Source organism: Eschrichtius robustus, chromosome 14 (assembly GCF_028021215.1).
Source record: "Eschrichtius robustus isolate mEscRob2 chromosome 14, mEscRob2.pri, whole genome shotgun sequence".
Taxonomy (NCBI): domain Eukaryota; kingdom Metazoa; phylum Chordata; class Mammalia; order Artiodactyla; family Eschrichtiidae; genus Eschrichtius; species Eschrichtius robustus.
This window is the reverse complement of record NC_090837.1, coordinates 7,946,179-7,973,584: the sequence shown is the minus strand read 5'-3', so window position 1 is coordinate 7,973,584 and position 27,406 is coordinate 7,946,179. Positions and strand designations below refer to the sequence as shown.

The window sequence follows — 27,406 nt, the reverse complement described above, 5'->3', positions numbered from 1 at the left end:
CCAGGGCTCGAACCCGTGTTCCCTGCATTGGCAGGCGGGTTCTTAACCACTGCGCCACCAAGGAAGTCCAGTGAAGTTTGCTTTCGCATTAGAAAAACCCCTTTGGTATTCAGCGACTCAGTTTTATCAATAAAATGCGGACAAAACCCACAGCGCCCAGCAACATCTGTGAAGAGCCACAGTTCCGGGCCCTGCAGGGCCTGGGAGACGGAAGGAGCGCCACCCCCACCCACCACGTGGAGCGCCCGCCCGGCCTGCGGCGAGGTCGCAGAACGATTCCCCGGAGCGTGGGGCGGGATCGGCACGGCCCGCTCGGCCAACGCCTCTCCTAGGCCAAGACACTGGAGAGTGGCACCGCCCGGTTACCAAGCCCCGCAGCACCCCGGAGGGAAGGGGGTGGCGAGGGGCGGGGCCGGGAGGCGTGGCCTGTGCCTACCCCTGCCCCCCTTTTTTGTCCGCCCAGACACGGAAAGGTTCCCCTGCGCCTTTAAGAGGCCGAAGCGGGCACCCGATTGGCCGAGACGCGCCGGTGACGTCACGCCGGGGCCGGCGCCGAGGCGGCCCTGACGGCCCGTGCCCTCCCCCTCCCGCCCCGCCGCGCGCTCGCGGACAGTCGGCGCGCGGGCCGGGCCGGGCCGGCGCCCCGTCACCTTTGCTCGCCCGCGTCGCCCCGGGCTCCGGGGGATGCCCCCGGCCGGGCCCCCCCATGGCCGCCGACGTCTTCATGTGCTCTCTGCGCCGGCCCCGCAGCCGGGGCCGCGCGGTGCTGCTCAAGCCCCAGGTGCCCGAGGACGACGACGACTCGGACACGGATGAGCCGTCTCCGCCGCCCGCCTCCGGCGCGGCCACCCCGGCCCGGGGCCACGCGAGCGCCGCGCCACTGCCGCCCAAGGCCGGGTCGGGCAGCGAAGAGCCTCCGCGCCGCCAGCAGATCATCCACAGCGGCCACTTCATGGTGTCGTCGCCGCACCGCGAGCACCCGCCCAAGAAGGGCTACGATTTCGACACGGTCAACAAGCAGACGTGCCAGACCTACAGCTTCGGCAAGACCAGCTCCTGCCACCTGTCCATCGACGCCTCGCTCACCAAGCTCTTCGAGTGCATGACCCTGGCCTACAGGTAGGACCGGCCGGCCCCACCTCTCGAGCGGGGCTCCCTTTGACAAAACAAGCGTGGAGGGCTGGGCCGCCTGGGGACCTCTTGGCTTCAGGCATTCCCTTTGGGTCTTCCGTCTTCGGGAGGGTTTATGGGTCTGGGGTCCCTAGTGGAAGCGAGAGGGGCGGGGGTCCTGGCCTCTTCGCTGTCAGCAGGGCTTGGGTTCTTCCGGCTTCACGTTCCCCATCCAGGCCCTCACCTCCAATTCCGAGGCCACCGATTTCGGATAAGAAAAAGCTGTAAATACAGGTTGTACCTTGTGTTACGCGACTTTATCCACCCTTCCCCCAAAAGCTTTGTGTGTTTCCAGCAATTGCCAGTAGTGGTTAGGACCACCTGTCCGGGGTGGCTTAAAGTCGCTGGTTCCAGTACTTAATGGTTGAGTCAAATTTCCGAGCCTGTTTCCTCCTTTATAAAGAGGGGATGACGGTAGTGTCTGCCTCCATTGGCTGCTGTGGGGATGGAACGAGATAGGTAAAGTGCTTATTCCAGTGCCTGGCACATAATTAGTTGCTCCAGAAGTGTGAGCTACTTTTCTTATTGCCCCAGCAGAGGGATGCTGGGTCCTCTCACATCCCCTTTTATTGGGAAGCCCTCCCCCAACTTCGGAGGGGCCCTGGGTGCCTCCTAGGAAGACTTGGAGCCACAGCTCTTGGAGGTGCAGGCTGTCCTCCTGGCAAGTTGGAGGGTTCTTGGGCTGGCTCTGAAACATTATATGGAGATGTCAGTGTTTAGGGCAGGCATCCCAGGCACCATCCTGACCCACAGGTCATCCTGACCCACAGATCTCCGGCTCTAGGCGGAGATCCCTTTTTTCTAAGTCACAGAAATGCGTGGTCCTCACGGGATAACGTGTCCTTCCACTCTCCCTTTCTCGGTGTGTTTGTTAGGTATTTGCTTCAGATAATTTCTGCCTCAGCAGCAGAACCTCTGCGGACCAGCTGCAGTACAGAGCAGCCCAGCCCTGCCCAAAGCTCATGATAGCATCTCCGCAGAGTGGAGGTGACTGCAGTCGTAACTGGGCTGCCTGGGGTTGTCTCAGGTCTAGTCTGCAGGCAGCGCAGGGGAAGTTTCCTTGGAGACTCCAGAAACAGTGTAAAGAAGAGTAGGAACGTTACCCTCACCACCCCCCCCCCTTTTTTTTGGAGAGTAGGGAGCCCCAGATATATCCAAGGTACACATTTACCTGAAGTTGAAACACTAGATATACATGGCTCCGGGTGGCATTTTCCCCTCTGGAATAAATGATTGGTCAACTTGTTCCTTTGTTATGTTCCTGAAACGCACCCCACTCTTCCTGCCCCCATTTCCTCTCTTGAAGGCTTCCCTGATGGTTTGTTTGCCACATGGCTGCATTACATTACCCAGAGCTCTCCTCCAACCCCCCTTGCGTGGCACATTGGTTAGGCTCTGCTCTGATTCTCTGGTCTTGCCAGCTTGAGCTGGCACTTAGCCTGTGAAGATGTTCTGTTTTTTTTTTAAGAAAAAAACCAAACGGCATTGAGATTGCAGCCCTCTGCCCTCGTTTAGCCCTGCTTACCCAGTCTCAAATTTTGAGCACTTCACTGGAATCAAACGCAACTAGATTGTAGCATATGCTACAGTGTGAGAGAGCCCTTTCAAACAAAATTGGAGGTGAAAGACAGGAATGTGCTTTATTAAGCGAACTTAATCCTCTTCTTTATTTTAATATAAACTTCTCCGCGTACAAAGAGAGAATGGTTGATTGAGTAGCGGGAGGCATGGGCTCGAAAGCACTCACCTAAGCTCTGCTGAAGGAAAAATAAACCCGTCTCCCCGCTTTGCCCTCAGTTTGGATAACCTAAAGGCTTATTATTAAATAACACCAAAGAATTTTAGTAATGGTATTTTTTTTTTCACTTCTTTCAAAAATATTTTGGCAACTGTCCATTGCTCATTTAACTTTCTTGGTTGCAAAATGCACCCTTAGTTTGGTCTGAGGTTTACCTTGTTCTTCAGGACCTCCAGCCCCTTTGGCTCTCCTGCTTTGCTGTTATTCCCCAGGCAGAGTCCTGCCACCGCAGGTCCCCGATATGTGTCCACCTAGTATTTTCTCATGAAGATGCTCTTTGTGTCTCCGCGTGAGGCTCGTTTGGATGGCCCCAGAGTTGAGTTGGCAGTGTGGAACCCGGCTACAGATTGACAGAGGAGTGACTCAAAACCAGTTGTCTGGGCTGTAGCCTCTGGCCCAGAAAGCAGCATGAGAACAGAAGTGAGTTTCTGACCTCAGCTGTCCTGTCACGACCACTAGCTGGCTTTCAGAGAAGGGGGGTTGAGATATGGGGGGCAGGGAGGAAAGAAGAGTTAACCCCAGAGGTGGCCTAACTTCCCTTTCAGTGCGGTGTGAGCCTTCATCACTGTTTTCCAGGTTTTCTGCTCCTGGGGCTGAGGGGAAGGCCAGCTGGGCCTCCTCTTCTGTCTGACTGTTTGTGGCCTAGGCTCTTTCTAACTTCAACTTCCTGTCTGTCCCCTGGCCTCTTCGTTCTAGCCGCCTAACTCTCCCTGGTACACTCTGTGCTTTTTTTTTTGGTTTGGTTTCCTGTTAACTGCTGCCTCCCAGCTGTTTCCAGATGAGGCTCAACAGCTCTTTGGGGGAGGAACTAAGTGCAGGGGAAGTTGTGGTTGTTTTTTCCCCAGCCGCGTGAAGTGGCCTAGGGGCTCTGAATGTGATCTGTTCCTGAACATGCAAAGTCTTGAACTCCTGAAGGGTCTTTGGCAAGACTGACTTCGGGTGGGGGAATAGGGTCTTTGAGGAGTTGGGACTGGGTGTGAATGTGCCCCGTGGTCCACCTGGGCAAGTGACAGTGCGGATGGATGCCAGCTTCATGCAGCTGGCATCCACGTCCCTCCCACGCTGTGATGCTGAGAAGCCCTGTAGTGAAACATCTTGCTTTGGTCCCGCAGTGTGCGTTCAATTACTGGGACGTTTGGGAGGGGAAGAAGTCGCCTCTCCCCAAGGCAGAGCTTAGAAGTTCATGGCTTACCTTCTCTAAGGCTTCCTGTCTGCCACTGTAAAATGGGCAGGATGAAGATCCCCTGCAGGGTGGAAGTGAGGATTAACTGAGAAAATGTCTGTGAATGTGTCTAGTACCCGGCAAATAAGAGGCAAGAGGAGGTTTAATGGGCTGAATCCATTCTGCGTCCTCATTCAGCTGACATTTATTAGGAGCCCAAGTTTCTCATCTGTAAACTGAGGGAAATAACGTGTCTGACTGGGGTCTTCAGGGTGGCTTTCCAGTGCCTGCCTGACAAATGCTAGATGGATGCATTCTTGGTTTGTCCATACTTTCTAAGGCCCCACAAAGGAGCTATGTACTCTAGAACATAGTTCATGGTTCTTGCCCTCTTAACACTGTGAGGAATGTCACACATGTAAATCACCCACGCGGATTCTGAACACATCTAGTAGATAGCTTTTTGTGGTTGGTTTTGGTTTCACTTGTCTCTCTCTCTCTCGTTTTTTTTTAATTTATGTTATTTTTGGCTGCATTGGGTCTTCGTTGCTGTGTGCGGGCTTTCTCTAGTTGCGGCCAGTGGGGCCCACTCTTCATTGTGGTGCGCGGGCCTCTCATTGCGGTGGCCTCTTCTGCTGCGGAGCACGGAGTCTAGGCACACGGGCCTCACCAGTTGTGGCACGCAGGCTCAGCAGTTGTGGCCCACGAGCTCTAGAGTGCAGGCTCAGTAGCCGTGGTGCACAGGCCCAGTTGTTCCGCAGCACGTGGGATCCTCCCGGACCAGGACTCGAACCCATGTCCCCTGCAATGTCAGGTGGACTCCCAACCACTGCACCATGAGGGAAGCCCATCGCTTCTCTTTTTATGTAACTCTTTATTAGGGAACCTTGGTGGGAATGTCTGGGGGGCGGGGGTAGAGACAGTCCTTTTATGTATTTAAAGATAAGCAGTAGCTTTCTGGACAGTGGATTTCTGCTCCAGTGGATATTTGAGGAGACCTTTTAATTTGGACCTGTAAGATAACCTTGGGATACAAGTTTCTAGAATGTAACCCTGTATACATATGTATAGTTACCCTCTGTTCCTGATCCCCAAGGATTAAAGGTTTAGAGCATCTTGTCCTCCAAGTTTTAAGTTTTCCATAGAGGAACTTTCTAATCCTAGGTGCGATAACTAGCTGTAAATGGGAACCATTCACACAAATGACTAAATTAGTTTTATTCTTCTGCAACCATGCTGAAGAGAAGCAGTTTCTCTTCTCTTGCGCTTTCCTTGGTCTTTAATCATAATATGGTGTCCATTAAAGGGCCGCACGGAGATGGGAGTGTGGGCTGCAGAGATGAGAAAAGACCATCTCTGTCCTCCAGGAACTCACAAACCTGGGGTGGGGGTAAACAGACAGTTGTAAAACAGTTAGCAAGGGCTGTGATAAACAACGTGAACCAGGTCCAACGGCAGCACCAAGCAGGGTGGTGAAGCCAGTGTGTGTGTGTGTGTGTGTGTGTTTGCATAATCGGGATCAGTGTGGACAGTTTCCCCTGACATTGGGGTTTCATACCTATCTCCCCTTCCCCGTGTTAACTGTCAAAAATTATGCAGGAAGCCCCAGAGTTCCTTTTGCCTATCTTCTCCTTGTTGGTAGTCCAGGACCAAATTTCCTTTTTCTGTAGAGGCCGAATGGCTGATTGCCGTCCTGATGGAAGGGCGAAGAAGGGTGATCAAATTGGGAAGAGCCCGGGGAAAGGGGTTGGAGGGGAGCGTGGAGGGAGTTCATTTGCTAGGGTGGGAGGAGGGAAGAAAATTCGCACCAACTGAGCAACTACCGCCCTCCTGGAGTCTCTATGTTATCCTAAGTCACAATAACCCTCTCAGGCAGGTGATGGTGGAATTCCTATTTTTAAAACTTAAAAAAAAAAAAAAAAAAAAGGAAAGAAGACCTGAGCACAGAAGTTAATTTGCCCTGTTGCTGGGAGGTGAGGCAGCTTGTCCAAGGCGGTGTCTCTGGGAGCTGAAAAGGAGTTGAAAAGTCACCTCCCTCATCTTCTCACAGAAGCCTGCAGTTCCGTAAGAGAGGAGGTGAAAGCGCCAGTTCCTCTAGGAATGTAAGGCGGGAGAAACCAAGATGGGGAAAACAAATGCCCTTAGGCAGCTCCATGCCCTTCCTCGGGCTGCCCTTCCCCACTGGTAAAATCCTGCCCTTCCTTCAAGACTGTGGCCCTGCCGTCCTTCTCAAAGGGAGTGAACGCCACGATCCTCTGCAAATCCACGACCTTATTGGTTCTGCGTGGTATTCTTCCATAGACCTGACTTCCCAAGATTCCTGCTCTCTTCACCTTTGACTTTCCCACGGAGCCTAACAGTTGCCTGGCACATACTGGGTGGCTGAGAACTACACATGGAATTGAAAAGGGAAGCTCAGGGGCCTAGCGGCCAACGTCAGGAACTTGCCTCTGGTGAACCTTGTTTATCTTCAGCTCTGCAAAGACAAACACACCCTCTGTGGAGCACTGCTTCAGGGGTGTTGGTGTGGAGTGGGACAGCCTGGTGGTGTTTTGCTGGGTGGTGTTTGTGTTGTGACCCACACGGACTGGGGTTGTAGGCAGATGAGTGGCCCCTCAAGACGTCCACGTCCTAATTCCCGGGACCTGTGAATATGTTAGGTTACATGGCAGAGAGGCATTAGGGTTGCTAATCAGCTGCCTTTAAAATGGGGAGATTATTTTGGATTATGTGGGTGGGCCCAGTGTGATCAATCACAAGGGTCCTTGAACGTAAATGAGGAAAGCAGAAGAGAGGACCAGAGAGGGAGCAGCAGGAGAGAGACTTGGCCTGATGTTGCTGACTTGGAAGATGGAGGAAGGGGCCATGAGCTAAGGGATATGGGCGACCTTTAGAAGCTTGAAAAGGCAAGGAAACAGATTCTCCCCTGGAGTCCTCGGAAGGAACCCAGCGCTGCTGACATCTTGATTTTAGCCCCAGAGACCCATTTCAGACTTCTGAGCTCCAGAACTGTAAGACAGTAAATTTGTGTTGTTCTAAGCCACTAATTTTGTGGTCATTTGTTACAGCAGCAATAGGAAACTAATGCAGACTGGTTTCAAAAGTTTCTTGAGGTGATGTTTTTAAGCACATAACACATGTATAAAAGTCTTTCTGAAGGCGTCTTCCCCCACAGGAGAGCATAGCAGCCCACCCTGCAGTTATGTCAAGCTGTGCTGAGTGTATTAGGCACCACTTCAGGGGATCTAGTGATAGGAGGGCCTGCGATATAAAAGAAAGTCTGTAAAGTGGTCTTATCCTGGTTCCCTTGCACAGTTTCCAGAGTAGGGTATTGTAGAAAGTTAATAGTACTTATCTTTAAGGATTCTTATATGGCTGATGAAAAATTCAGAGTGTGAGCTCCTGTTCCCCAGAATTGAGTTACTTCTTGGGTATGAAATGTGCAGTTCAGACAGCAAATATCTTAGGTATTTTGTATCTTGTTGGAATTCTGTCTGTGGTTAGAATTCCAGGCCACAGGGCTTGAGTTTTAGGCAGAGCTCTTTTGGCCGCGTGGATCAGGGACCCTCTGGTGCTAGCGCATGTAATGGGGGTTTATTGCAGGGATCAGGAAGGGTGCTGGTACTCCCGTGATCCTCCAGGGTTACCAGGACTGCCGGACTTCAGTGGACACTGGAGTTGGGTCCCAGGGCACTGTGGGCCCTCGGCAGGGGGAGCTTGCCCTTTCCTTAAGGTTCACCCCCATCAAGTGACTCAGCTCCGCTCTCAGGCTCTGCTTTTCTTTGGGATCTTCTGCTTCCAGCTGGCGCTCTCACCTGCTGCCCTGCTCTTCTCTGCTTCAAAGCTCTTGCTTATGGGAGCTTCTGCGTCTGCCTGACTAGAGCTCGCCCATGGCCTGTGTTTCGCACACAGACCTGCTTAGAGCTTCCCATTACTGTCAGTGCTCTTTGCCAATTGTCTAATTAAATTAGTCCATCGTCTCCAATTCAGGTACTTGAGAAGGAGACCAGCAGCGCCCTCCCTCTCTGAGCAGAACCTCAGGGACCCCAGAGCATGAGTCGAGCCATGGCCTTTGGACAGGATGCCCTTTCCTTCCAGAAGTATTAGTCAGGCCTCTGTTGTGTGCCAGGCACTGTTCTAGCCCTTCAGGGTACAGTGGTAAACAGGACCGATTAGTCATCTGCCTTCATGGCATTTATATTCTTTTTTTTCTTTCAGTTTTATTGAGATATAGGTGACATACAGCCCTGTACACATTTAAGGTGTACGGCACAATGACCTGACTTACAGGTATTGTAAAATTATGGAGTTTGTTGTCGGGGGATTCAGTGTGCAAATCAGGTCTGTATCGTTACTGCAATAAAGAACATAAAACACGCTGGGAGATGGAAAGTGATGGGGGTGGGCAGGGTGGGGGACACCGTATCTCGGCGGGTCGGAGAAGTGTTCTGATGAGGTGACATTTCAGGTTGAACTGAAACCTGAGTGGCGAGTGGGAACCAGACGTGGGTAGTCATTCCAGGCGGTGGAAGAGCCCGAGGCAGAGGCCCAAGGTGGAATGAATTTGGCACATTCTGGGGCTAGGAACAAGGCCAGCGTGGCTAGAACATTGAGGGCAGGGTGAGTGGTAGGAGAAGAGGAGGGAAGGGGCCTTGCTGGGTGGTAAGAGGTTAGGATATTTGCTCATTGCTCTGGGAGTTGGCTTGTTGAGGCTGCTCGGTGGGGACTAGGGGATGGAGGGCAAGGGGAGCGCATGTGGGTCCCAGAGTGGGGGCAGTGGAGGTGGTGAGAAGTGCGTGGATTCAGGGCGGGTTTGGGCTTGCCGGTGGATCGGACCTAGGGGATGTAAGAAAAGAATCAGTAGGGACCCTGAGGGTTTTGGCCTGAGCCGTGGGGGCCAGGGTTGCAATGAGGAAGCCGAGGGAGCCCCGGCAGCCGCGTGGCTGGTGTGAGTGGTGCTGGGGACGCTGCTGTGTTGCGCTGTGCACTGAACTTGGCCACGTGGGCCGTGGGCGGAGCAGCTCCCCGGGAAGGGGTGCGAGGGGCTGTCAGCGTCGGGGGACACCGTGGTGTCCAGGGAGGTCCTCACTGTCGCCAGAGCAGTTCTCCACTTAGCCCCGACCAGTCTAGACCAGTCCAGGCGCCGGGCTTCTTTCTTCTGTCCCAGCTGCTCTGTCTTGCCTCCCTAACCCCTGTTGTGCCTCATGAGGGGCCAGTTGGCCATGGGAGGTTTTGGCGTTTTGAGCTTGTATTTGGGATGGCAGTTTTTTTTGTTTTTTGTCTTTTGCTGTGAAATATATACTATCATATCCCGAATGATATTTTTTACTCACTTGGGTCTGGTTGTGGTAGAGGAGTACCGCCTGGTCTTGAATGCCCTACGAGGAAACTTCTCCAGATCTAGCATTCCTAATGTGTTTGGGGTCAAACTGCACCATCAGACAAACCTTCTAGAAGGAGGCAGTGTAGAAGAGGTTATTTGGTAGCTCCAGAAGGACGTACAAGATCTGGAAAAATAATTCCAGAAACTGAATTCCTTGTCGATAGCTTTTGAGTCTCAGAAGTGAACGTAAAGAATCCGGTTGCGGAACAGTGAACAGTGAGGCCAGGGAGAAAAGAGCTCATAAAGGGACAGCAGGGAGAACCAGGCTGCAGGTAGGAGCAGCAGTGCGGAGGGGACCCCGTGGGGGTGTTGTTAGCACAGTTACACTGTTGAGGAATATTCTGTGCATAGGAGGGTCTGTTTTGAACGCTAGTTACCACTTCTTCCCTCTGTGGCTTGTGGGCATAGGGAAGAAGGCAGCCTCTCTTGCTCTGTCACCATGGAACAGTCATCAAAACAAAAAACAGCTTCTTATGTAGAAAGTAGGAGAATTAACCTAGCTTCCAGATACTTACCCAATATTCTGGCTTTTTAAAAAACAACCAAGGGCTTTCCTGGCAGCTCAGTGGTTAGGAATCCACCTACCAATGCAGGGGACACGGGTTCGAGCCCTGGTCTGGGGAGATGCCACATGCCGCGAAGCAACTAAGCCCGTGCGCCACAACTACTGAGCCTGCGCTCTAGAGCCCGTGAGCCGCAACTCCTGAGCCCACGCGCCACAACTCCTGAAGCCCGCGTGCCTAGAGCCTGTGCTCCGCAACAACAGAAGCCACCACAATGAGAAGCCCGTGCCCAGCAACGAAGACCCAATGCAGCCAAAAATAAATAAATAAAATAAATAAATTTATTAAAAAACAAAACAACAACAAAAAACAACCTGAAGAACCCCCTCATATGCTCAGGTGGTAACTGACCCATTTGCAAATGGACTACCTCATCTTATGGGACCTGCCCAGATAGCTGGATACTACGCTTTCTAGAGAAAGTGAATTTATAAATTCCTCTTATTTATTAAAATGAAACACTTTCGGACTTCCCTGGTGGCGCAGTAGTTAAGAATCCGCCTGCCAATGCAGGGGACACGGGTTCGAGCCCTGGTCCGTGAAGATCCCACATGCCGCGGAGCCGCTAAGCCCGAGTGTAACTACTGATCCCAAGTGCCACAACTACTGAAGCCCATGTGCTGAGCCGGTGCTCTGCAACAAGAGAAGCCACCGCAATGAGAAGCCCGTGCACCACAACGAAGAGTAGCCCCCGCTCGCCGCAACTAGAGAAAAGCCTGCGCGCAGCAGCGGAGACCCAGCGCAGCCAAAAATAAATAAATAAATAAATAAATAAATTTATAAAATGAAACACTTTCAGCGAATTCTTAAAACAGTATATGATTATATTAGCTTGCTGTTTTAAACAACTATTTTCCAGTTGAGTAGCGGGGCCTTTTACATTGCCTCCTTTGTTCTTTAAATTATTAAACGGATCATTCTCTGCCTTGGAGCAAGACTCTTTCTTCCACTTGTACAGACAAGTTTTTGTTGTTGTTGTTAACAGCTTTATCAAGATATATTCATGTACCATAAGATGCAGTCATTGTAAGTGTGCAGTTCATTGATTTATTTTTTTGTTGTGCGGTCATTATCGCAATCCAGTTTTAGAACATTCCATCACCCCACTAAGATCCCTCCTACCCTTTTACGTTTAATCCCGGTTCCCACTTTAGCCCCAGACAACCATTAATCTGCTTTCTATGTCTATAATCTGCTTGTCTGTGCCTTTTCTGGACATTTCATATAAATGGAATCATACTGTATGTGGTCTTTTGTGTCTGGCTTTTTTCACTTGGTGTAATGTGTGCAGGGTTCATCCATGTTTATAACACATATCCATATTTTGTTCCTTTTTATTCCTGGACAGTATTCCACTGTGTCAATATACTACATTTTGTTTATCCATTCATTGACAGGCAAGTTTCTGAGGGAAGCCTAGTAGCTTCATTATTTGGATGTTGACTTTCCATTTCCTGTAGTAAAGGTCTCTTGCAGATTCAGCTAGGAACTTCCTTACAAGGTGAGAACAGGAAATGGCAGTGAGTATGGTGGAAAGATGATGGATTCAACACCACTGGATAGTGGTGCCACTGACTGGCAGCATATCCCTTAGCCTCATAAGTCTGGGTGTCTTTAACCGTAAAGAAAGAAAAAAAGTGGGAGGGGTTAGACTAGAATCATGGTTACCAATCTTATTTTTCTTCCATGGACCTTATGTTTTTGAGAGATGTAGCCTTAGAAACAAATTGTTTTCAGCAATAAAAAGGAACAAACTACTGGTATGTGCAGCAACACAGATGAATCTCAGAAACATTACGTCAAGTGACACAAGCCTTACCCAAAAGATTATATACTGATTCCATTTATATGAAGTTCTAGAATAGGCGAAGCTAATCTACGGTGAAAAAAAATCAGACCAGTCCCTGCCTGTGAGGGGGGGTTGAAGAGGGGACCGGCTGGTGAGAAGCAGGAGAGAACCTTTTAGAATGATGGTCACGTTTTATATCATGAAGGGGGTTGTGTATACATTTGTCAGAACTCTCTGAATGGTACACTCAAGATTTGTGCATTTTATTATGTGTAAATCTCACCCAAAACAAAAAGAGCCATTGACAAATGTTGAACTCAGGGACGAAGTGTACTGATGTCAGCATCTTATCTTTGAAATGCTTTAAAACAGTGGCTCTCAAACTTTTTGGTCTCAGGACCTCTTTGTGCTCTTGAATGTTGAGAACCCCAGAGAGCTTTTGTTTGTGGATTATATTGATGTTTACTGTATTAGAAATGAAAACTGAGGAAAAGTAAAACTATTTGTTAAAGTATTTTAAAAAATAATAAACCCCATTTACCATGTTAACATAAATAACATATCTTTATATAGAACAACTATTTTCAAAAAAAATAATGAGAAGAATGACATTGTTTTCCGCATTTGCAAATCTCTTAGTTAATGCTTAGTTTGAAGACAGCTGGATCCTCATATCTGCTTTTGCATTCGTCTGCTGCGATAGCGAATGTCTGGAAAACCTCACCATTCTTGAGAGAATGAGAGTGAAAAAGGAAAATAACCTCTTAGTATTATTTTGAAAATAGTTTTGATATCCTGGACCCAGAAGGGGTCTCAGGGGCCCTCAGGGGTCTCCAAATCACACTTTGAGAACCACTGCTTAAGCAAAATAAGATGGGTTTTTGGGTGGGTAGATGAATTTTGATAAAGTAAATACATCAAAGTGGCAATCGTAGCATTCAGGTGGTGGGTACATGGGCGTTCACCATCTAATTCTTTCAATTTTTCTGTCTGTTTGAAAATGTTCATAATGTTAGAAAAATGAGAAAATCACATTATTTAAACAGTGGCCACCTGGCTTTATCATGGACAAATAAATATGTTTGAAAATATTGAAAACAACTTTTGGAATGAAGTACTGACACGTGCTACAACATGGATGAGCCTTGGAAACATTTTGCTGAATGAAAGAAGCTAGTCACAATGGACCACGTGCTGTGATTCCATTTGTATGAAATGTCCAGATTAGGCAAACCCATAAAGCAGGAAGTGGGGGAGTGGTTGCTGGGGGAGGCAAGGGTGGATGGTCACTGCTAATGGGTATGGGTTTTTTTTTTAAAATTAATTAATTAATTTATTTTTGGCTGTGTTTGTTGGGCCTTCGTTGCTGTGCGTGGGCTTTCTCTAGTTGTAGTGAGCGGGGGCTACTCTTCGTTGCAGTGCCCAGGCTTCTCACTGCGGTGGCTTCTCTTGTTGCGGAGCACGGGCTCTAGGCACACGGGGTTCAGTAGTTGTGGCACGTGTGCTCAGTAGTTGTGGCTCACGGGCTCTAGAGCGCAGGCTCAGTAGTTGTGCACACGGGCTTAGTTGCTCTGCGACATGTGGGATCTTCCCGGACCAGGGATCGAACCCGTGTCCCCTGCATTGGCAGGCGGATTCTTAACCACTGCGTCACCAGGGAAGCCCAAGTATGGGGTATTTTGAAGGAGTGATGAAAATGTTCTAAAATTAGGGAACGGTGATGGTTACACAACATTGTGAATATACTAGAAACCAGTGAACAATTTTAAAAGGTGAATTTCATGATGTGTAAATTATGTCTCAGTAAAGCTGTCATTTAAAAAAAAATCCAAACAGTTTAGGTTTTCAGCATTATCTTTAGGGAGTCTTACTTGGGAAGCACTGGACGATATGATCTTGAAGATCCTAAATATGTCAGTGTCTAGAAATTCCATGACTCTCTATCTTCCATCTCTTCTGTGTACAGTAAATGAGAGACTGTTTGGGAAGGTGACCTGTCCTGGGCATTTCCCCTAGATTAAAATCGACTCAGGAATTCGGCTCTCCAAGTTACCTCATAGCTTGGCAAATCACCCTAAGGTTATCCTGATAAGACCTTTTTTTCTTTTAACATTGTCTGGGTCAGGGGTCACAAAGTCAAATGCCCACAAGGACCAGGAAATAAAGTGGTCATCGGTAAGGCAAAGAGGACATTTGCTGTCTTTTATTTTCTGGCTTTGGTATAGTCATGGTTACACAGAAACATTTCTTTATTATGAAAACCATGCAAGCATAAACTGCAATTGACTGGGCCTCCGTGATGGAAGGGCAACAGGGAGTGTAGGGGTCTGTGGTGAACTGGAGGATATGTGCCTGGTCTAAAGGGGGCAGTCAGCGCTCAGCGCCAGGTGACTTTTGCTATTTGGGAATGTGAGCTCAGTGTTACGCGGTCTGGCATATCTGAAAATCGGAAGAAATCTGAATTTGTATGTGAACTCTACATTTCAGTTTCTACCTAATGTCTGAGTTCAGGTATTAGGAATTCTGGGGAAATGAGTTTAATCTCGGTTGCATCTAGTTTAGAAGTGAGTCTTGGCCTAAGAGATGAAGGGGTGTGTGGTGCTGTTTGCCGCAGGTCAGCCCTGGCACGGGGAAAGTCCTGTTAGGTGTTCTTACCCTTAGTGTCCCTTCATGCTGTGTTTAAGTAAATATGATCACAGGACCATCATCTTCTGAATACAAAATCTAAGACTATCCTTCTGGTAAACCCCAGAGGTATGCATGCTCCTGGTAGACAGTTACTCTGAGTTATGAGGAACTAGGGCAATTATTTTAAATAATCTTGACTTGGAGGTGGAGGGTTGACTCTCCATTTTGTGAAGTTATTGGACGGTAGGTTACTCATAGCTTTACATTCCATTTCTGACTGTTACCCCTTAACTTCACCACCGTAGCTGCCTGGGGTGGGGCTGTTTTCATAGGGTGATTCTGGGGTGAAAGAAAGGGGTAATCATTTGACTTAACTCCAGACAGTTGATTTGGTTGTAGTTGAAACAAAATCATAACTTGAAGTTAGCCTGCAGAGGCCTCTCACTTGGCTCTTGTTTAACGTTTCTAACCTACGCATTTGACGTTACGTGACGTGCCTCTGGCTGTGCCTCCCCAGCTAAGTGTGTACGTGCGCGTGTGTACTTGTGTGTGTGCTTCCCCAGCTAAGTGTGTATGTGTGCATGTGCACTTGTGTGTGTGCGTGTGTGTGTGTGTGTGTGTGTGTACGTGTACTTGAGGTGGTTAAGAAAGGAATGGACATGCTTGCTTTGAACCCTCCCCCCAACACACACACTCACACACGTTCCCATGCAGCCACCCTGCACACGTTCTGAGCCTTTCCAGCTCTTGGATTTTCTGTCTATGTTTGATCTGATCTATAAAGGTGTTGGCAAATAGCTTTATGGTTCTTAAAGGCCATGACTTTGCTTCTAAGCCAGATTGAAATAGAATTTGTACTTCTCAGGGGTGCAGTTAAGCACGCGTACTGAGAAATTGGGGAAGTACTCTTCAGAGCTTAGCACCTTACTTTTTGGAATTTGACTGTATTTCTAGGTCTCCTTCCAGGGGAAGAAAAAAAAAAAAATCCCAACACCCACAGATAACCATTGTCAATTCCCTGGTGTTTATCCTTCCAGACCTTGTGGGGTTTTTGTTTTTTTGGCAGGGTAAGTGTATTTTGTTTTTCTATTTAATTATGAACACCTTTCCAAGTCTCCAAATACTCATCTGCAGTATTTTTTAGTGGCTGAATAGTATTTCATTGTCCACACAATGAAATGTACTATTATTTATTGAATCCCTCTCGGGTGGTCATTGAGAATATTTCATGATATTTTTGTGTTTCTGAGCCCCTGTTCTATTTATCTTACCATATCCCTACTTTCTATGAAAATGTCCCTCTGCCTCTTCCTCCTTCCTGACGGAAAGAACCATTTACCTGAGAACCTTTCAGCAGGACTCTGGAAAAAAGGCACCTGGCCTGGCCTGTCCCACCCTCCTGCCCGCATGGATAAGGTGTGTGTGGAGGTGGTGGTGAGCAGGTATGCAGCTCAGCAGCAGCCTTTGTCTGCGCCTCAGGCTACAGAGGGAAAGGCTGGCTGCATTCTGAGCCTGCAGAAGGGCAGGGGACACAGCGGAAGGCGTCTGACACACCCCTCAGCAGCATGCCTGGACCCAGGCTGAGCTTGCATGTTCACCCCCCCGAGGCCAGGGCTCCGCACTCATGCCAGCAGGTGGGTGCCGTCCCTCGGCTTTTTGTGGTTCCAGAGGCAGGGAGAGCGTTGAGCTTCACGAAAGGCGGTGATTCCAGCTGTGAGTCTGCCCAGCTGTGGTGAGCCCACCTGAGATGGGGAGCCGAGTGGAGGCGTGTTCCTGCGAGCCACAAACCAGACGCTGGGATGACTTGGTGTACGGAAGGGAAAGCTGACTCAGCTCTCTGGAAAACAATTTAAATGCTTTCTGTCACATCGAGTCCAGAGATGCTGATTTCTGGCTTTTCGGCAGCCTTACTTGTCAGCGTGATCACTGGTGGGGTTTCTATGGTTCCGTCTATCCGACCACCCACACTGGTGACAGAGTGGTGGCAGAGGGGCTGAGCCGAGACAAGAGGACTTTGGTGACGTTTTAAACGCTGGATCAGGTCATTACGACTCCCTAGGCCCAGTGGCAAGGTTAGGCTGCCCCTGTGACCTCCGGGTCCACCGGCTACATTCTGGCCCAGAGCTCCTTACTGCGGCCTCCACCTCCTACCCCAGCAGAGCCTGGCCCCAGCCTCCTAGCGCTCTCCCAGGCTGGTTCCCTATTTATTGGACCAGCCTCTATTTCCTTCTGGCTTTGAAATTCACGATTTTTTTCCCCCACGAGAAACCTTGGCAGAAGACTTTGTTCCATGGGGAAAAAGCCTTCTCAGAAAAGCAAGGAACCCACTTATGAGCTCCGCCCCTGGCTTGTCCTTGGTGATGTCCTTGCACAGTACCTGAGAGCCAACAGGCAGGTGGTGCTGGGGAAACTTACCTGTGGTGGGCACGGCCTCCTCCAGATGCTTCTCCGGTAGACCAGCCTACCGGAGGACCTACTGATTGCCGTTGAGCTGGCTCAGCCTGTATGTGGCCAGCTGCTTTTTGCCAGATAACTTTGTTTGCTTATCTCTGTTTTTATGCCGATTGCTGGCTCCTTGGAGTGATGGGTGTGTCTGTGGTAGTGTTTGAGGTGATTGCCACTGATTGGTAAAGTATGGATGAAGTGAGCAGGGCGGGGTGTGGTATGAGAAATATTGTAAACTTCTGGTGCCTCTCATCCCTCAGTTCTTCCCTGCAGAGAAAATTTTTTCTGCTTCCTGTCCTAGAGGGTAACAGCTTTCAGGCTCCCATGAAGCTGGGAGCAGCCGCCTCGGCTCAGTAGCTCCAGCTGAGGTCTTGGGTGTGCTGCCCGCCCGGATCGACTGGAACAGTGACCCAGCAGCACCGTAGAACAACTTGACCTTTCAGCCCTGTGTTCTTTGTTGTCTGGGATTGCTGGAGATGTATCAGTATGTGAGACTCAAATATGTCCCTGGAGTAGGAGCTCCACGGCTGTACAACGGTCAGCTCCGGTGTTGTGTCATCACTGAATGGCAGCTGGCCTGCCTGTGTTGAGTCACGTGCGTTGGCCGATGTTGGTTTATGTGTGTAACTTTTTTCCCTCTTTTTAGCATGGTGTCTCAAAGTCAGGGGTAGAAGTGAGGAGAGGAGGGCAGGATTTGGTGGGCTGTTGCAGTCTTCTGACAAAACCATCATTGTTTGGATTAAAGTACCAGTTGGTTCGGTTTGAATGGCTCCATCGCTTCAGTGCTCTGAAACGGCTGTTATTCTTCCACCACAGCGGCGTTCCTGGGGGGAGGTGGAAGGAGGACTGCCCGATCCAGAGCGGAGAAACTGCTCTCCTTTGCCCTCCCTGCTCAGCAGCAGATCAGTTAACCATCCAGAGCAGACAGCCTTCCTCCTGGTCAGCGGGCATCCCAGGCCACTCCTGGACCCCAGCTGGGCCGCAGCCATCGTGGCCTCTTGGAGGAGTGGAGCTTTTAGGAATCAGGCTGCCTGCTCATGGCCTCAACCTCCCTTGGCGCTCACCTGTCCCGGCCAGGTTCCCTGCCTGCTGCGCTGCTGCCCAGCTGACCTCCCTGCCGACCTGTTAGCCTGCCGTCTGTCCCTGTCGTGATAGCTCAAGCTGCGGAGTTAATCCAAAGAGCGAATCATTCCTCTGGCTGGACTCCCAGACACAGTCGCTCGAGCGAGCCTGGGACAGACACTCAAGTGTTTTGGTTCTTTCTGATGCTGATTAGGTTGCGTTGTCTTACCTCTGCCCCTCGTTCCGTTTCGTGTTTGTGTGGTCAGATTAGTCAGACCCAGCTGTGTTTGTGGAAATCCCAGCCTCTCGGGTGAGGACAACAGGAACTCCCATTGCAGTGAAGGAGCTCACATAGGGAAGACGGAGCCTCCTCCACTTGCTTCCAGAGTCGGGAACTTCATTTTCCTGCCTCTGAATTGATAGCCCTCCAAATGCAGTGTGGTCGCAATATGACACCCGAAGAACTTAGGAGAAATGCAGAGTATGAGAAACCATTTTTTAAATGACCCTGGCCCCAGACTGGCAAGTTAAAGTGATTTTTCTCAGAGATGGAGATGCAAAGGCAAGGACATTCTACGAGGAGGACAGAGCCGGACGGATGGGAGGGGGTGCTGTAAAATGACCTTATCCACAGCGTTAGTTCTTCCTGAGAGATTGGAAACCACCTACATGGTGTACTTCGGGGAGCACAGAAGAATCTATCAGTGGAGCTAAATTACTTCTTTAGTTCAGTCCTTTGAGTTTTGTGGTATTAAAGTTGGGTGGATAGCTATTAAAATATGTTTGCAAAAATGACTCATTTATTTGCCCTTCTCTTAAGGACTAGAGTTTCCTTTGATATAAGCCAGTTTTCCAGATCACTGTTGTTTATTTCATTAATCATCTCTTTTATAAAATTAACCATTCTCAATGGGAAATGGAAATCCCTCTCAAATGCTTAATCATCTTCACTGCTTTCTTGAACATACTGGGTCTAATATAACATTTGATTATTTAGAAACCTGTTTCTGAATGTTACTTATTGTGGTATTAGTACCATCGTGACTTCTTGATGAAGTTGCACTGATCAGGTATGTTTACTTCTCTACTCAACCATCTCAGCCTCCCTCGTGAGTCGAGTTTTCAAATCTTTAATGGATAGTCTCCTCCAGGCTGTTGGCTGCCACTCGTTCTGCAGTGAGTTTGCCATTTACTCTCCCTTTTTGTCTGGTGCCTCTCATTTTCTATTGGTTTGCATAACTTGTTAAATGGAGTGTAAAATGAGAGTAATTAACTTAGTGAGGGTTTAGAGACTCTCTGAGTCAATTGCACAGACCTTTACCATCTATCTTGAATTATTTGTACTTACTTTGGTATAACTAAATTAAGCTCCAGGTAGTTGCGAGATAATGCTATACATATAAACTTCCTTTACAGTGTAATTTTAAGCCATTATTATCAAGTTACATCACTGAAATTTGTTGACCAGGTTAACTTGTTTGTGTGAAAGAAATTATCTGCAAATCTTAAGAATATCAAGCTCTTAAGAAAATTACAGTTTATTCTCATTTCTGAAACGTGGCAAATAAAAAAAAAAAACAGAACTCCAAATCACAATGGTAAACTGTGTCCCCTGGCTAATTAAATATTACTTTCTATTACTTATCAGAAGGAAATTCACTGTTTCCCCTTTTCAAAATAGAAATAGCTTTATGGAGGGTCCTCTCCAGCCCTTCTCCTTATTCTATAGAAATACATACTCGTCGTCAGATGGAGAATTCAGACATTTCAGAAAGATAGAAGAGAGCAACATCCTCTGCAACGTTCTTCTTGGATTTATTTACTTTATTTTGTCACTGTGCCCTTTTTACTTTTCTCTGTGCCTGTATAGGTAAAAACAGACCCGTACCATCATTTTCAGTTGTTTTTTGAAGAGCAGACGTTTTTAATTTTGTTGAAGCCCAGTGCATGTTTTCTTAAATGGTTCATGCTTTTTGTGTCCTATTTAATAAATCTTGCCAAACCCGGGGCCTCTAAGATTTTTTCCTGTGTTTTCTTCAAGAAGTTTTATCGTCTTAGCTCTTACATTTAGGGCTATGCTCCATTTTGAGTTCATTTTTGCATATGGTGTGAGGTAAGGGTTGAGATTCAGTTTAAGAAGTACTTTGATGAATGTTCTTTTTTTTTTTTTTTAATTTTACTTACTTACTTATTTATTTATTTATTTTTGGCCGTGTTGGGTCTTCATTTCTGCGCGAGGGCTTTCTCTAGTTGGGGCGAGCGGGGGCCACTCTTCATCGCGGTGCGCGGGCCTCTCACTATCGTGGCCTCTCTTGTTTGGAGCACAGGCTCCAGACGCGCAGGCTCAGTAGTCGTGGCTCACGGGCCCAGTTGCTCCGCGGCACATGGGATCTTCCCAGACCAGGGCTCGAACCCGTGTCCCCTGCATTGGCAGGCAGATTCTCAACCACTGCACCACCAGGGAAGCCCTTGATGAATGTTCTTGTTTATAGCTTTTCTCATTCTACTTCTTTAACTTTTATCTTAAGATAAACTCTTAAAAGTAAAACTGTAAGATCAAAGAGCATTCACACTGAAATCTTTGATATATGTTGCCAGACTGGTTTTCAGAAGTTGTACCAATTGGAAAAGACAACCTCCAGAATGGGAGAAAGTATTTGCAAATCATACATCTAATAAGGGATGTGTATCTAGAGTATATAAAGAACGCTACAACTCAAAAGTAAAAAGACAAACAGCCCAATTAAAAGCAGGCAAAGAACTTGAATAGATATTTCTCCAAAGATATACAGAGGACCAATAAACACATGAAAAGATGTTCAACACTATTAATCGTCAGAGAACCCTGGCGGTCCAGTGGTTAAGACTTCGCCTTCCAATGCAGGGAGTGCAGGTTCCATCCCTGGTCGGGGAGCTAGGATCCCATGTGCCTTGTGGCCAAAACACCAAAACATAAAACAGAAACAGTATTGTAACAAATTCAATAAAGACTTTAAAAAATGGTCCACATCAAAAGAAATCTTTACAAAAAAAATACCACACACACACACTGAGATACTGCTTTACACCCACTAGGTTGTGATAAACGTTGGCAAGGGTGTGGAGAGATTGGAATCGTCCTACACTGCTGGTGGGAATGTAAAATAGTGCAGCCTCTGTGGAAAACAGCCTAGTAGTTCCTAAAAAGTTGAACATAGGGACTACCCTGGCGGTCCAGTGGTTAAGACTTTGCGCTTCCACTGCAGGGGGTGTGGGTTCAATCCCTGGTTGGGGACCTAAGATCCCACATGCCCTGTGGCCAAAAATTAAACAAAAAAAAAGAAAAATTGAACATAGAGGTGCTATTTGCCCCAGCAGTTGCACTCCTAGGTATGTACCTGAGAGAAATGACAGCATATGTCCGTACAAAAACTTGTACACGAATGTTCTTAGTAGCATTATTCGTCGTAACCGAAAGGTGGAAACAGTTAAAATGCCCATCAGCTAATGAATAAATAAACAGAATGTGATCTATCCATACAATGGGATATTAGCCATGAAATGGAATGAAGCACTCGCTCCAACATGGATGAACCTTGAAAACATGCTAAGTGGAAGAAGCCAGTCACAGAAAACCACACATTATATGATTCCAATTATATGAACTGTGCAGAATGGGCACATGTAGAGAAACAGGAAGTGGGGGACTTCCCTGGCGGTCCAGTGGTAAAGAATCCACCTTCCAATGCAGGGGATGTGGGTTCGATCCCTGGTCGGGGAACTAAGATCCCACACGCCGCGGGGCAGCTAAGCAACTACTGAGCTCGCGCGCCACAACTAGAGCCCGCGTGCGGCAAACTACAGACTCCCATGCGCCCTGGAGCCCTCACGCCACAGCTTAGAGAGAAAACCCACACGCCACAACTAGAGAGAAGCCCGCGCGCCACAACGAAGACCCAATGCAGCCAAAAAACTAAATAAAATAAATAAATTAGTAAATACTGTAAAAAAAAAAAAAAAAGCAAGTGGATTAGTAATTGCTTAGGTTTGGGAGCTGATGACCAAGGGGTGCAGCATATTTTTTTGAGGTGGTGAAGATGTTCTAAGTTTGATTGTGGTGATAGTTGCACAAGTCTGTGAGTACACTAAAAACCATTGAATTGTACGCTTCAAGTGAGTGAATTGTATGTGAATTATGTCCCAATAAAGCTGTTACCCCCTAAAAAGAAAAAGTTTACCAACTAATATTCCCACTAGCAGTGCACAGGAGCCCATTCCCCCACATTCTCCCCAGCTCTGGGTTATCATTGCTGTAATTTTAAATTTTAAATCAACTCTATTGAGGTTTAATATGTAAACAATAAAATTCACCCTTTTAAATGCACACTTATGTAACTTTGACAAATGTATTCACATGTGTAATCACTGCAGTCCAGATACAGGACATTTCCATCACCCCAGAAGGTTCCCCCAGACCCTTTCCAGGTATTCCTCCCCATGTCTCTCTCACTATAGATTAGATTTGTCCTGTGTTTTGTGTAAATGGAATCATACAGTATATACACTTTTTGCCTGACTTCTTTTGTCCAGCATATTTTTAAGATTCATCTGTGATGCTGCTTGTATCAGTATTATTGCACGGATTTGAATGTTTCTGTGCCAGCCTTGGCGTGGACGTATGTTTTTATTTCTCTTGGGTAAATGCTGGGTCATATGTAAGTGTATGTTTAACTTCATAAGAAACTGCCCAACTGTTTTCCAAAATGGCTGTACCTTGGGACTTCCCTGGTGGCGCAGTGGTTAAGAATCTGCCTGCCAATGCGGGGAACACGGGTTTGATCCCCGGTCTGGGAAGATCCCACATGCCGCGGAGCAGCTAAGCCCGTGCGCCACAACTACTGAGCCTGCGCTCTAGAGCGCACGAGTCACAACTACTGAGCCCATACGCCACAACTGCTGAAGCCCGGGCGCCTAGAGCCTGTGCTCTACAACAAGAGAAGCCCCTGCTCACCGCAACTAGAGAAAGCCCACGCGCAGCAACGAAGACCGATGCAGCCAAAAATAAATAAATAAAATAAATAAATTAAAAACAAAAAAAAAAGAATCCTTTTTCAAAATAGCTGTACCTTTACAAAAATTTTGTGTACCATTATTACTGTGCGTTCAAAACTCTGTTAATCTGATAGGCCAAAAAAAATGGCACCTCTGGTGTTTTAATTTGCGTTTCTTTGATCTCTAGTGTGTTTTTTTGTTCCCTGAATTTAACCATTTATTTTATATTTGTGAATTTCCTTTTAGTTCTTCCGATTTGCTCTTTCTTTTTTTAGTTGGGGTGTGGGTCTTTCCTTTTCCATTTTTTTTCAACTTTTTATTATAAAAATATTGTAACAGAAAAGTTGAAATAAAGGTGCAACCATCACCTTTATAACCACCACCTGCACAGCTCACATTTGCTAGCTTTTGCCATATTTGCTTTATGTATCTGTCTTCTTAGTTTCAAATGGTTCAGGAAGAAAAGTTGGAGACATCATGACATTTTATTCCTAAAAATAAAGGCATTTCATTTCATAACCATTATGTCATTTTCATGCCAAAAAATATTTATATAACATACAGTCTATATTAAAATTTCTCCTGTCAAAATGTCTTTTGTAACTGATTTTTATGAATCAGGATTCAGTCAAGGCTTATACTATGCATTTGGTTTTCATCTCTTTAGTCTCTTTTTTTTTTTAATTTTATTTATTTATTTATTTCTGGCTGTGTTGGGTCTTCGTTTCCGTGCGAGGGCTTTCTCTAGTTGCGGCAAACGGGGGCCACTCTTCATTGCGGTGTGCGGGCCTCTCACTATCGCGGCCTCTCTTGTTGTGGAGCACAGGTTCCAGACGTGCAGGCTCAGTAATTGTGGCTCACGGACCTAGTTGCTCCGCGGCATGTGGGATCTTCCCAGACCAGGGCTCGAACCCGTGTCCCCCGCATTGGCAGGCAGATTCTCAACCACTGCGCCACCAGGGAAGCCCCTCTTCAGTCTCTTTTAACAGAGAAAAATCATTCTACCTTTTCCCTCTTGGCATCGACTTTTGGAAGTGACCAGTCCAGTTGTCTTGAAAAACGTCCTACATTCCGTATTTGTGTTTTGTTTTGTTTAACGTGTTCCTCTGGGTCCTGTATTTCCTGTAAACCACATGGTAGGCCCCGAAGGCTTGATTACATTTAGGTTCAACATTTTTGATGAGTTTGCTTCACAGATAGTCACGTCGAAGATGCACAGTGTCAGGGTGTCCCACTATTAGTGATACCAAATCTGATCATTTGGTTACAGGTAACTGCCAGATCTCTTCACTGTAAAGATATGTTTTTCTCCGTGCAATTACTAGTAATTTGGGGAGCTTAACTGATTTCGTAGAACTCCTTATGCAGTAACTTTTTTTCACAGTCTTTCTCTCAGCTTGGCACTGATCTTCTAACTTTGCTTCTTGATTTAGAAGAGATTTTTCACTTTTATATATTTAAACGCCCAATAGTACAAGAGATTTCTTTCCAAACGTCCCTTTCCTAAACCCTACTCTCCCCGTTTTTCCTTTCTCTCTCTCTCCCCCCCCCCCCCACTTTCTCGTTCTGCTTTATTTAAATAACTAGTATGAGAAGCTAGCTCTTCCTTCTGTTCTATCATCTTTTTGGACTACAGATTCAGAAAATTGCACTTAAACCCAAATGTGAGATACGGACGCACTGACTTTCCATAGCTGTCTCTTATTTTTCCAAGAACATAACTGCTGTAGCTGATCACAGCCCTCTGGCAAAGGGGAGCCAGCAGTGAGATTGAGACTTTGGTCCTTGAGGCTCCAAACAACCCATGCTCTTATCTTGACTCCTCTCATCAAAGCTAAGGATGGAGGAGGGAGGGGACCAGAAGTCAAAACTGCTGATATTTTGAGAAAGACCTCTTTATGCCTCTTGCCTGAAACGCTTTTTCTCTACATTCCCTTTCCCTGGTTAACTCCTGCCCATCCTGGAGACTCGGCTCAGGCATCCGACTTGAGGAAGCTGTCCGGGACCCACCATCGAGCGCCCTGCCCTGTGTTTCCATACGCTGCACACATGCCTTCGCTCCCTCGAAGGAAGACATTTCTGTCTTTCCCATTAGCTTGTAAGGTCCGAGGATTAAGAGCCCGGGACCAGCTCTGTTGCCCGGTCTTCCACACAGAGCCTGACACCTCGCAGGCTCTTGACAAATGTCGCTGGGAGATTTCACTTCCTGGCCTGCAGATGATTTCTCCCCTACAGTTATGGATGCGTTTGCTTCCTGGGCGTGAAAGCAAGGTGGCATTGCAGGCTTTTTTTGAGACATGTATTTCTCTGTACCTTATAAAGAGCTGAGGAATGAAAACTCTGGCCTTTCCCTTTTTAATTGTTCCAGCTGCCTTCTAGCTGCCTTCTCATCATTCTAGGGTAATCGTTTCTCACTTGGTACCTTTCATTATTCTTTATTCTTCTAGATTCATGGAATTATGGACTTTGAACTGAAAGAGGCTTAGACGTCAGTGACACGACCTAAAATATAAACCCACAGACCTGTCCACTTTCTCCTGGAGCACCTGCAGGGTTTAGGACTGCATCCTCAGCATTCCTTCTCGGGTTTTTCCTCTCTCCCTCCCGCCCTCTCCCAGGTTTCCCCTCGCTGGTCTGCCTGAGTGGTGCTTGATAAGGGACATTGCTGTGAAGGGGGCCTGAGAGCCGCGGTTAGGGGTGAGTGATCAGCTCCCGGTGGTGGTTTTTCTTGCTCAGGAGGCTGGGAGTGCAGAGAATGGGAGGCTTCAGCTCCTGTTGAAGAGCTGTTAGCCTTTTATACTACATAGATACTCGTCTGTGGTGGAGAGTGAGCTAGTGCTAATAAAAAAAGAGAGACAGTTGTATCTGTGCCACCGATACTGGTGGGATTCGATTGCGTTTTCATTGAAGAACCGCGTATCTAATCTCTAAATGGTAGTTCTCTCCGGCTCTCAAGGACCTTTGCTCATCACCCACCCCTAACAGTTATTCTCTCTTTGTTCCCTGAGTCGAGTCGCTAGGAGGGAGGCTTGGCTGCTGTGGCCTAGAGGCCTTTAATTGTGCTTTATCACAGCCGAGGGTCAGAACAGTTCCGAACATCATGGGGAATGTCAGCTGGATGCATTAGTCCATTTTATTGAGAGCCTCCTGTGTTCCAGACCCTGTTAGTCCATTCTAAATACCTTCTTTGTTTAATTCTTACCACAGCTCTGTGAAATAGGTTGTTTTTCTTTTCCCCAAGGAAAGTGAAGTTCAGAAAGGCCAGATGTCTGTGCGAGGCCGCATGGCTGGCAGGTGAGGACACCGGTGGGCAGGTCACAGGGTGGGTGGTTAGGAAAGCGTCCTTCTGAGTAAAAAGCTTCTGCTGTACTTCAGAGTCAGCCCTAATCGGGAGGCACGTGGTGTTTCCACCCGTGAAGGTGGCCTGGCCTGAGATTCTGTTGATAGATGACTTTTTATGACATCAGGACAGCACAGTGGACAGGATCAGATTTCCTCAGTAAAATCTGGAATTTTGACATCAGATGAATCAGATGTTATCCTTCTTCTTTATGCCAAGAAAGTGTAGCTGGCCCTTGCCATAATATGAAGACTCTGCAACTTTACAGTCAAAAATCCTCATAAATGGTTGGCTTTAGGTTTCGTTCACAAGTACCTCTCCCCCTACTCCTCCTCCACCAAAGTGCACACTGGTCCCCAAATATCTGTGGAATAAGAAGCACAAAATCTCCTTGCTGTTTGGTTCAGTCTGTCGTTATCGCACAAGCTCCCGCCCGGCCCATTTGTTGATTTTGTGTGTGAATGTGGAGGGAAAAACTCAGCATATCAGGGACTTCAATTTTGAGAAAATAAAATGTTCGTCACTTTTTGAGTTGACTTTTTCCCCTGCTCTGTAGTTGGTTGAATTATTTTGCCTTAAATATTCTCGTTTTATTTTTGTCTGTTTTCCCAGGAGGCCTTGAAACAGGGAAATGAAAGAGATAAGTTACCCTGACCTTGATTTTTATAGCACCATAGTATCTAAAGGTGTGTCTGCCCTCTCATGGAGCCATAAAAAACACACGTTTCTTTTCTTTTTAAGCATTTGCAGCAGCAGTTAAGATGGGAAATAACTATGCGGCTGGGTTCATAACATATAAAGGTCTGAGGTTAAAATTGGGATATGATAATAAATCAGAACTTCTTTTTATCTTTCACCGCTGTTTTTAAGTTTGGTTTTATGAGTAACAAGTTGTTGCTTCTAACGGAAAGGGCATAGTGAAAATGAGTATATCAGAAAGGAAAAATGTAGGTATTTTGAATGTGATAAAGACATAATATTTACGTACGTCTCAGGAGACAGTGTCAGCAGAGGGGTGTTCGTCTCAGCTGGGTC

General features: G+C 47.3%; 1 protein-coding gene across 2 annotated transcripts in view; it reads left to right on the top strand.

Annotated features, from left to right (window-relative positions):
• The first annotated feature begins 625 nt into the window (after positions 1-625).
• MLXIP (MLX interacting protein) overlaps positions 626-27,406 on the top strand; it is a 61,454-nt gene continuing 34,673 nt past the window's right edge. For both annotated transcript variants that reach the window (XM_068562768.1, XM_068562767.1), the window contains exon 1: positions 626-1,119. In XM_068562768.1, the coding sequence (XP_068418869.1) occupies positions 707-1,119 (413 nt within the window). In that variant the 5' untranslated portion in view covers positions 626-706. The remainder of the gene's footprint in view (positions 1,120-27,406) is intronic.